The following is a 10,000-nucleotide window of genomic DNA, read 5'->3' as shown; positions in this document are numbered from 1 at the left end:
TACCCATGATCCTACTCACCATACTGGTTCACTAAGCACACTGCAGTACACACCAGCACCACCACCACCACCACTACACTTGCCTGAGCCTACACCTGGTAGATCTACTGGTAGTGCCACTGGTCGTGCACAGTGGAGCAATGCAGAGTACACTTCTGACAGCGAGTCTGTCTGGTCGGATGCTGACTCCACGTCTACCAACACCTCATTCCATGCACCCTCGGTTGTTCCAAGCTCTGCTATGTTTGTTGCTGCAGTCTCCCAGGCTGCCAGTCATGCCGCACGTGCTGCTGTGGAGGCCACATGGCAGATGGACACCTCGAACACACCACGTCGCACTCCTGGTCGGACACCCGTGCAGCTCCCTAATCTCACACTGCCGACCTTTCATGGTGATATCCTTGCATGGCCCGACTTTTGGGATATGTTTTCTGCTGCAGTCGACACACAGCAGTTACCCCAGGTGTCAAAGTTCACGTATCTGCGCAGTGTGCTGAAAGGTCCTGCCGCCCGCCTGGTCTCCGGCATTGCAGTGACCGACGCAAATTATCCGACTGCTGTCAGCACCCTGAAGGCCGAGTATGGCAAGCCTGATATAGTTATTGCTCAGTTATACGGTCGCTTACAGCATATCGCTCAGTCCTCCACACGCTATGCGGATATAAAATCTACATGTGAGGCTCTGGAGAACATCCTCCTGCAACTGGAGGCCCAGGGGGAAGTACTGAAAGGTCAACGCCTTGTATGCCACCAGGTACTCTCAAAGCTTCCACTGAGTGTCACTACGAAGCTTGAGGAGTGGCGACCCTCCCATGACGTCTAAGTACCGTGGGACATAGAAGACCTCCGCCAGTACCTGAAACGGTACGTGCTTCTGCACGACCGAGCACAACAACGCTCTGGCCAGCAGCAAAGCACCGCTCCAGTGGATATGCTGCCGTCCAGTACACTTGTGGCCACTTCTGGCGCAACGTTCCGTAGGCCGCAAGCTGCTACGTCCGCACCCGCTCGGCCACGGAAGCCGTGTGTGTTCTGCGGTGGTGCCCACAACCACGATGCCTGCGGAAGGTTCGCAACTACCTCAGCTCGGAAGGACAGGCTCCTTGAGCTCCATCTCTGTTACCGTTGTCTTGGCAAAGGCCATGTCGCATCTGCCTGCACCCAGCAACGGAAATGCCGACATTGCCAGAAGCCGAATCATCACAACACTGCTATTTGTTCGCGGTGCCAACAGTCTGCTGTTCACCAGATCAGTGTCAACAATGTGCAACAGCAGCCGCCACCCCAGCAACAGCAGCAGCCACGGCCGCAGCGGTCGCCGCCTCCGCCGCCACAACAACAGCTGCCACAGCAGCAGTCTCAATCCGCTACGACACCAGCACAGTTCTCATCTTCATGTATGTCTGTCAATGTCCAGTGCAACACGGTACAGGATCGTGTCGGTTTAGCGCGCATGATGACTGCAACTTTTGCTATCGCCGCCAATGGTCGCCGTACCACTGTGCGCATCCTGTTTGACAGTGGCAGTCAATCAACATTCCTCAGCGCATCTGCTGCTGAGCAACTTCAACTTCAGCCCCTCGGTAAGGACACGCTGAACGTATTCTCCTTTGGCAGTGAGACTCCTCTGCGCCTTGTGCCAGATGTGGTACAATTTGCTCTCCTCCACAAGGACGGTTCTACTCGGACTCTTCATGCGCATGTGTTGCCAGCATCGAAGACGATCCACCCTGTGCAGCACAGCTCACTCTCTGCGGCAGACAGAGCAGTTCTGATCAATCTGCCGGCAGACTCTCTGGCTGATCCGTTACCGGACGGTGCCTCCACTCATGCAGTTGACTTGCTACTGGGCATACAGTACTTCTGGGACCTCATGAGTGGTCTGCCAACACGGTTGCCTTCTGGCCTCTACCTCATTCTGTCTCGATTGGGATATCTGTTGTCTGGCAACCCGAATCCAGCCACTGCAGACAGCTCGCATGCCTCTGCTTCTGACTCTGTGGTCTTTGTGTGCGCTACGGAACGCGTACCGGATCTGTCCGAGATGTGGTCTCTCGACAGTATTGGTATCAGTGACTCGCCGTTCCTCACTGACGACAACCGTGCCCAGCAGCACTTCAACTCAACCGTCCGATTTCGCGATGGCCGATATGAAGTCGCTTGGCCGTGGAAGTCTGAGCCACCTGACCTGCGAGACAACTATGGCCTCGCACTTGGTCGTTTGACCTCCCTCGCTAAGCAGCTCGCTAGGGACCATGACCTGCTATTGCGCTACGATGCAGTGATCCAGTCTCAGGTTGAGCTGGGTATTGTTGAACGTGTGTCAACCAACACTTCAACTCACACAGTCAAGCACTACCTGCCGCACCAGCCAGTCGTGACACCCTCCAAGGCGACCACTAAGCTGCGCATTGTATACGATGCCTCGGCCAAGTCATCCAAAGCAACGAAGTGTCTGAACGAGTGCATGCATCGTGGCCCTATCAACTTGCCGAATCTCTGTGGCATACTTCTCCGCTTCCGTTGCCACTCCATTGTGCTGTTGGCTGACATCAAGAAAGCGTTTCTCCAGCTCAGCATTCGTCCGGATGACCGAGATGTTACACGTTTTCTCTGGTTTGACGATCCAGCAAAGCCTGCCACATCCAAGGACAACTTGGCTGTGTATCGTTTCTGCAGGATGCCGTTCGGTATTGTTGCCAGTCCGTTTCTGCTGGAAGCTACTATCCATCACCATCTGCAGCTGCAGTGTACTCCTCTTGCCGCTTCTATCGATCAGAATATCTACGTGGACAACGTGTTGATTGGTGTCTCGGATGTTTCTGATGTTCTTGCCGTATATGAGGAGGCCAAGTCCGTTTTCCAGCGTGCATCAATGAATTTGCGTGAGTGGACAACCAATAGTACAGCTGCTCGGGCGACTCTACCAGCGGATGACATCGTCACGACTCGACATGTCAAGGTGCTTGGTTTACAGTGGGACACACATGACGATGTATTGTCAATTGCTGGTTCTCGCTGCACCCTCTCTGCTGCTGCACCTGCTACTAAGCGCATTGTCTTGCAAGCCGTCTCTGCTTTGTACGATCCGCTTGGTCTACTCGTACCAGCCATTCTGTCTGGGCGCCTGCTACTTCGTCAATTGTGGCAAGCTGAGCTCAATTGGGATGACCCTCTACCTGCACACTTTACTGACGAGTGGTCTGCTATCTCCTCTATGATGCCATCGCTCTCTTCGATCACTATTCCCCGTTTGTGTTGCCCGGTCGGCAGCGCTACGGATGTGCAGCTCCATATCTTCACTGACGCTTCTGTCAATGCGTATGCAGCTGCTGGCTACCTCCGGGTCACAGATGGCAGTTCGGTACACTCTGCCCTCGTCTTCAGCAAGATGCGGCTCGCACCAGCTCCCAAGAAGTCATCTTCTACAGCTGACACCATGACCATTCCTCGCCTGGAATTACTGGGTGCTGTCATAGGTGCTCGACTTGCGTCATTCCTTCGGCAGGAGCTCAACCTCACGCTCTCGTCCACTACTGTCTGGACTGATGCCAGGTGCGTTCTGCATTGGCTTGTATCAAGTCGGGACCTGTCTACATTTGTGGCCAATCGCATCGCTAGTTTACGTGCTCTGCCGGACATCACGTATCGCTATGTCCCCAGTGCTGCTAATCCTGTTGATTTGGCTACTTGTCCGCAAACAGCTGCGCAGCTCGCCGACAGTACTCTATGGTGGTCTGGTCCTTCGTGGCTAACAGAAGACGTCAGCAAATGGCCTGCTTCTAGTCACCCCACCATCACTCCTCAGGACTTGGCGTTGGCCGAGGCCGAGTATCGTGGACCTCGTCTCATCCACAGCATGCTCGCTACCCAACCAGTCCTGCCGCCGTCACTTGTGCAGCAGTCTATCCTAACGCGCTCGTCCTCACTGTCCAAAGACGTCAGAATCTTGACCTACTGCATGCATTTCCTCTATCGTGTTGTGTGGACTCGGTTGCCAGCTGCTCAGCAGACACGCCTTCAGGATGGCCATGCTCTGCTAGCTCAGCTACTCAGCCAGTTTGATGCTCAACCGTACGTCTTCAGCGTCAGTGTGCGACGCTTGGTTCTGTCTCTATTCGTACGTTCAGCGCAGCACAGCTCCTATCCTGATCTGTACTCTGGTTCTCTCGCTGATAGCACGTCACCGTTGGTGAAGCAATTTGGTCTTCAGCGTGACCAGCTCGGTATTATCCGTTGTCATGGCAAGCTTGCTCACGTCCATGCCACCAGCCAGCCTGCTCTGCTGCCACGCCAGCATCGTCTCACTGTCTTGATCATTCTCGACATCCATGGCCGCCTGCTGGTCCAAGCCACACCCTCGCGCAGCTTCTCCTCAACTTCTGGGTTCCTCATGGTCGTCAGGCTGTTCGCCATGAACTGAAGCTATGTCTTGTGTGCCGTCGTCAAGACTCGCCACCCTATTGTCTTCCGTTGATGCCACCTCTGCCTGCTGAGCGTGTCAACCCTGCTCATCCATTTGAGTTCACCGGTCTGGACTACTTTGGACCATTGCTCATCAAGCAGTCCGACTCCTCCACGACCAAGGTATGGGTCTGTTTATTCACCTGTTTCGCTATCCGTACTGTCCATCTCGAGTTCGTGGATGACATGTCCACAGCTGCCTTCATCTCCGGCTTACGTCGCTTCATTGCTCGTCGTGGCGTACCGCGACTGTTGTATTCTGACAACGCCAGCCAATTTCACCTCGCCAGTTCTGCCGTGCCGGATGCCTGGTCCTCTTTACCGTCTGACCCCGTCCTAGGCGAGTTTCTCTCTCAACGTCAGATCACGTGGAAATTCACCACTGCTCTCGCCCCATGGCAAGGTGGTATTTATGAGCGCATGATTGGCCTTGTGAAGGGCTGCATGCGGAAAGTTGTTGGCCGGCAGTTGCTCTCGCTCCCACAGCTCCTCACCTTGCTGGCTGAGGTTGAAGCTGTCGTCAACAACCGCCCACTGACTCCCGTTTCGGCTGACGATGAAGGTCCTGGTCTTCTCGTGCTCTCTCCAGCTCACTTCCTCGTTGGTGGTCGACCCACGCTGATCCCTGTCGACACATCCTCTGCTGATGATCCCGACTATTCGCCTGATATCAGCTCCCGGGATTACATCTTGCAGTGGTGGAGGGCGTCCAAGTTCTCTTGGAACGTTTCTGGAAATGCTGGCGGACTGAGTACTTGCAATTACTCAGGGAACGTGCGAACCCTGATCACCGCCAGCCCAAGACGTCTCTATCCGGCCAGCCACAGGTCGGGGAGATCGTCATCGTCAAATCCGAAGGTATACCACGTGGCCAGTGGAACATTGGCAAGGTAACAGCGGCTAACGCTAGTGTGACAGATGGTTGCGTCCGCTCAGCATGCCGTCTGGCCGCACAGTGGAACGCCCACTATCGCTGCTGTATCCACTCGAGGTACCCAGCACCCGGCAGGATGATGCCCCCGCAGTCATCAGCAGCCAGCAATCGGATGATGCTCCTGGAGTGCAAGCACCACCGCCATCAGCAACCCGCCCGAGGCGCAAGGCTGCCGATCAGGCGCGCCAAAACATCGCTAGGTGGACGGCTTGTAACTTCACGGCGTTAAGGTAAGTATAACTTTTTATATTTCTACGCTTTAGTTCACAATCTTCTTTGTTCCTTTCTCTTTCTAGTGCATTCACACTTCTGTTTGGTGGGAGTGTCGAGAACTGCCGTTCACGAATATTTGAAATACATATAAATTTAGTGTTCACGTCTTACTTGAACTTCCTGTAGTTTCAGTCTGCAACTCCGTCGTCTTTCTCCTTTTCTAACTCAGTCTTTCCATTATCTGACAGTGGTGCTCTCACCTCTAGCTAGGTGCAAGCACCCTCCGCCAGACGCGAACTACATTCTTGTTTCTCTAAAGTCTCTCAAATATATTTCTTCTTCGCGTTCACTTTCGTTCTGCAGTTTATTTATTTATTTATTTTCCTTTCTTTCTACCTCGTGGTACACGCGCTACATGTGCCACCATCTTTGTTTCCATGGCACCACAGTGCACCTGACCACGCGATCGCTACGCAGCTCAGGCCCGAATGGGTCCGGGTGCGCTGCGCGCGTCACGATCTATTTGGCCTCGCTTGCTTCCGAGCACCGCCGTTTTCGGAGCGTACTGATTGTGCGTCTCAGTTCTTTTCTCCGTTGTTTGTATCTCCTTGGTATTGGGTTTTGCTTCTTCTTGACTGAAGTGTAGTTGATGAATGAACGATGGTGGTTTGTGTTGTAGTAGTGTGAGTGTGTGCATGGTTGGAAAGGTCTTCTACATTCTATAATCAAATCGATAAGATTTTGACACCGTGTGCGTATGTGTCTCAGCAAGAGGGAGAGGGAGATAGATAGATGGAGGGAGAGAGAGAGAGAGAGAGAGAGAGAGAGAGAGAGAGAGAGAGAGAGAGAGAGAGAGAGAGAGAGAGAGAGAGAGAGAGAGAGAGAGAGAGAGAGAGAGAGAGACAGAGGGAGAGGGAGAGGGAGAGGGAGAGAGAGAGAGAGAGAGAGAGAGAGAGAGAGAGAGAGAGAGACAGACAGAGAGACAGAGAATAAAAGGAAGACAGAGAGACAGAGAGAGACATGCAGACACACACAAGACCCACATGTGTATGCACAAACACACACATACACACACACACACATACACACACACATACATGCACATGCACACACACACACATACATACGTACATGCACACACACATACATGCACATACATACATACATACATACATGCACATGCATACATATACACACACACACATACACACACACACACACACATACACACACACACACTCATGCACATACACACACATGCACACACACACACATACACACACACACTCACATACACACACACACACTCATGCACATACACACAAACACACTCATGCACATACACACACACACTCACACACACACACACACACACACACACACACACACACACACACACACACACACACACACACACACACACACACACATACACACATACACACACACAAACACACACACACACACACCTGGTCCTGGTAAACACTGCCATTACGGACATGTGTCACCTTGCGGGGCCGACAACATGGAAACGATGAGCGACGGCAGAAAGTCGGCAGTCCGCCGAGAGATCAGAGACCATGTTCAATCGGCACGACGAGAGAGCCATCTTTGGCAGCTATGGATTTGGAATCCACAAGTAGAGCGGCAGCACCGACTAGGGGCCCCACAGTGGGCCTAGCAGCATGAGAGGGCGAGCCGCACACGCGGCAGCGGAGGAGTCGCCTGAGCAGCAAAGGTAGACAACGCCGCCCGGCATGGAGCCTGAGACGATGTCGCGGGGAGCGTCCGGGAGTTGGGGCACTTGTGGACCGCCAACCCCCCCCCCCCCCCCCCCCCCCCCCCCCCCCGGCACTGCGGAACCAACGCTTGCAGGAAGAACATTGTCGGCTACCTCTCTGTTCCGATACAGGACCTGTTCATACATTCACACACACACACACACACACATACACACACACACACACACACACACACAAACACACACATACACACACACATACACACACACACATAAACACACACACACAAACACACACACACACCCTCCTTGGTGTGAAGGTGGACGCAAAGTTGAACTTCAGCGATCACCTACGCTCCGTAGCCACCCGTGCACGCCAACGGCTTGGGGTCCTAAACAGAGCCGCCCACATACTCACCCCCGCCGGCCGGACGACCGTATACAAGGCGTTCGTACGACCAGTCATGGAGTATGCGCCTCTTGTATGGATGGGAGCTGCGCAGAGTCACCTCCAGCGTCTGAACAATGTTCAGCGCCGCGCGCTTCATGCTATCGGCCCTGGGGCACACCTACCCAGCCTGGCCATCCGCCGCACTGTTGCCTCGCTTGCCTGCCTGTACAAGCTGCACTACTTGCCTGGTCCTCCGCAGCTGCTCTCTGTGTTGCCACCGCGCCACATCATCTCTACCAACCCCAGAACTCGCAGCGAGCACGGTGCTGTCAGTGGCCATGACCACCAGCTCCAACACCAGCTGCCTGCATCTGCCCCGCTGGCACTGAAGCGCTCGTTCCCACACTGCAGCATCAGCGATTGGAACTCCCTCCCTGCCGCTCTCCTATCCCAGCCTCCCCACAGCAAGAGAATGCAATCATTCAAAACGAATGTTTACCGCTATCTTCGCAGCACAAACTGGCTCCGGGCAGTCGATTCCCTATGAATAGTATGACGCTAAGACAGTTTCTCCCCCACAATCGCTCGTGTTAAGCCTTGGGTTTTTGCATCTTTCTCACCTGTACAGCTCTATCTTCTTCTTTTTTCATTGTTTTTGGTGCGTGTTTTTGGCCGTGACGCCGAGACCTCAGGTCGGCAGAGTCATCAATGCCCCACCATCACTGCTGCGTCTCGGTGCAGCGCCTGCTCATTAGTTGTCACGTTTGTCCTAGTCTCCGTACCATTGTCTTTCCTTATTCTTTTCGAGCTGGTTATGTGAACATAGTAAAAAAAACAAAACAAAAAAACACACACACACGCACACACGCACATACCCACACCCACGCAAACATATACACACACATACACACACACATACACACACACACACATACACACACACACACACACACATACACCAGGGACGAATTTACTTCAAAAAATTAGTAATAATTGCTACACACCCCGACGTTTGCATAGCAACGCAACAATTCTGCATAGCAGTTTCTTTTCCGTGGACAATGCCGTTGCCGTGCTGTAATTCCTCAAACCACAAAGCCAGGATGCCTTCTCCCTGCACATCTTGCAAAATATTTTGGTCACAGCTCCACCACTCGACTCTGTGCGAATCCCCACTTGATTATAAGTCACACTTGATTATAAGTCACACATGATAATAAGTCGCACTTGATTATAAGTCACACTTGATTGTAAGTCACACTTGATTATAAGTCGCACTTGATTATAAGTTGCACTTGATTATAAGTTTGAAACTCGGGTATTGAGCCAATAACAAAAGTAGAAAGGAAAAGGACATATGGAAACGAGTTAAGAGTAACTCTCCACCACTGTAACTAGATACTATATACAGTCAGAAAGTGCAAAAACTAGGCACACAACTGACAGAGTCCTGAGACATTCGACGTCCTGACACCTAGCTTCAACACATCTCCGTAGCGCTAACCGACAGCCTTCCAACTTGGAAGGTTCAAGGATATGGAAATACCAAAGAGGGGAAGGCAAGCGCAAGGAAAACGAGCACAAGCTACAGTCCCAACGGAACAAAGAATGTCGATTGTTATTGGACGATGACGAAACCAGTAGGCGATTTGACAAAGCGGTCTAACTACAATTCGAAGCAGCAAAGCAGCACACCGCCCAACTTGGGCGGGTCATAAATATCAAAGATAAGTAAAGAAGGGGGAAGCTTTGCGAAAACGAATTGTACAAGCCGAACGCCAAACTCCTACAGTACTCCTCATGCATGACATTGTGATGGACTAGTTGACCACAAAACAAGTTGTTTCACACGACGTACGTTTCGCCGTATGGTTCGTGACGGCTCATCAGGTGTGCAATTTGAAACTCTTTGGTATTTCCATATCCTTGAACCTTCCAAGTTGGAAGGCTGTCGGTTAGCGCTACGGAGATGTGTTGAAGCTAGGTGTCAGGACGTCAAATGTCTCAGTACTCTGTCAGTTTGGTGCCTAGTTGTTGCACTTTCTGACTGTATATAGTATCTAGTTACAGTGGTGGAGAGTTACTCTTAACTCGTTTCCATATGTCCTTTTCCTTTCTACTTTTGATTATAAGCGCACTTGATTATAAGTCGCACTTGATTATAAGTCGCGCTTGATTATAAGTCGCACTTGATTATAAGTCACACTTGATTATAAGTCACACTTGATTATAAGTCACACTTGATTATAAGTCACAC

General features: G+C 52.1%; 2 protein-coding genes across 2 annotated transcripts; both read left to right on the top strand.

Moving 5' to 3' along the window:
- Window positions 1–931: 931 nt before the first annotated feature.
- On the top strand, window positions 932–4,423 carry LOC135827169 (uncharacterized). The gene has a single exon (XM_065339696.1). It carries the CDS (start codon window positions 932–934, stop codon window positions 4,421–4,423), a length of 3,492 nt encoding a protein of 1,163 aa, XP_065195768.1.
- Window positions 4,424–4,476: 53 nt separating this feature from the next.
- On the top strand, window positions 4,477–5,358 carry LOC135827168 (uncharacterized). Its single transcript, XM_065339695.1, has one exon. The coding sequence runs from the start codon at window positions 4,477–4,479 to the stop codon at window positions 5,356–5,358; it is 882 nt and encodes a 293-aa protein (XP_065195767.1).
- The last annotated feature ends 4,642 nt before the right edge of the window (window positions 5,359–10,000 follow it).

Source organism: Sycon ciliatum, chromosome 11, assembly GCF_964019385.1.
Source record: "Sycon ciliatum chromosome 11, ocSycCili1.1, whole genome shotgun sequence".
Taxonomy (NCBI): domain Eukaryota; kingdom Metazoa; phylum Porifera; class Calcarea; order Leucosolenida; family Sycettidae; genus Sycon; species Sycon ciliatum.
The sequence above is the reverse complement of the archived record's forward strand: the minus strand, read 5'-3'. Positions and strand labels throughout refer to the sequence as shown.

Coding starts and splice junctions, on each gene's coding strand:
- LOC135827169 (XM_065339696.1), top strand. CDS start 932: ATGCTGCCGTCCAGTACACTTGTGGCCACTTCTGGCGCAACGTTCCGT.
- LOC135827168 (XM_065339695.1), top strand. CDS start 4,477: ATGCCACCTCTGCCTGCTGAGCGTGTCAACCCTGCTCATCCATTTGAG.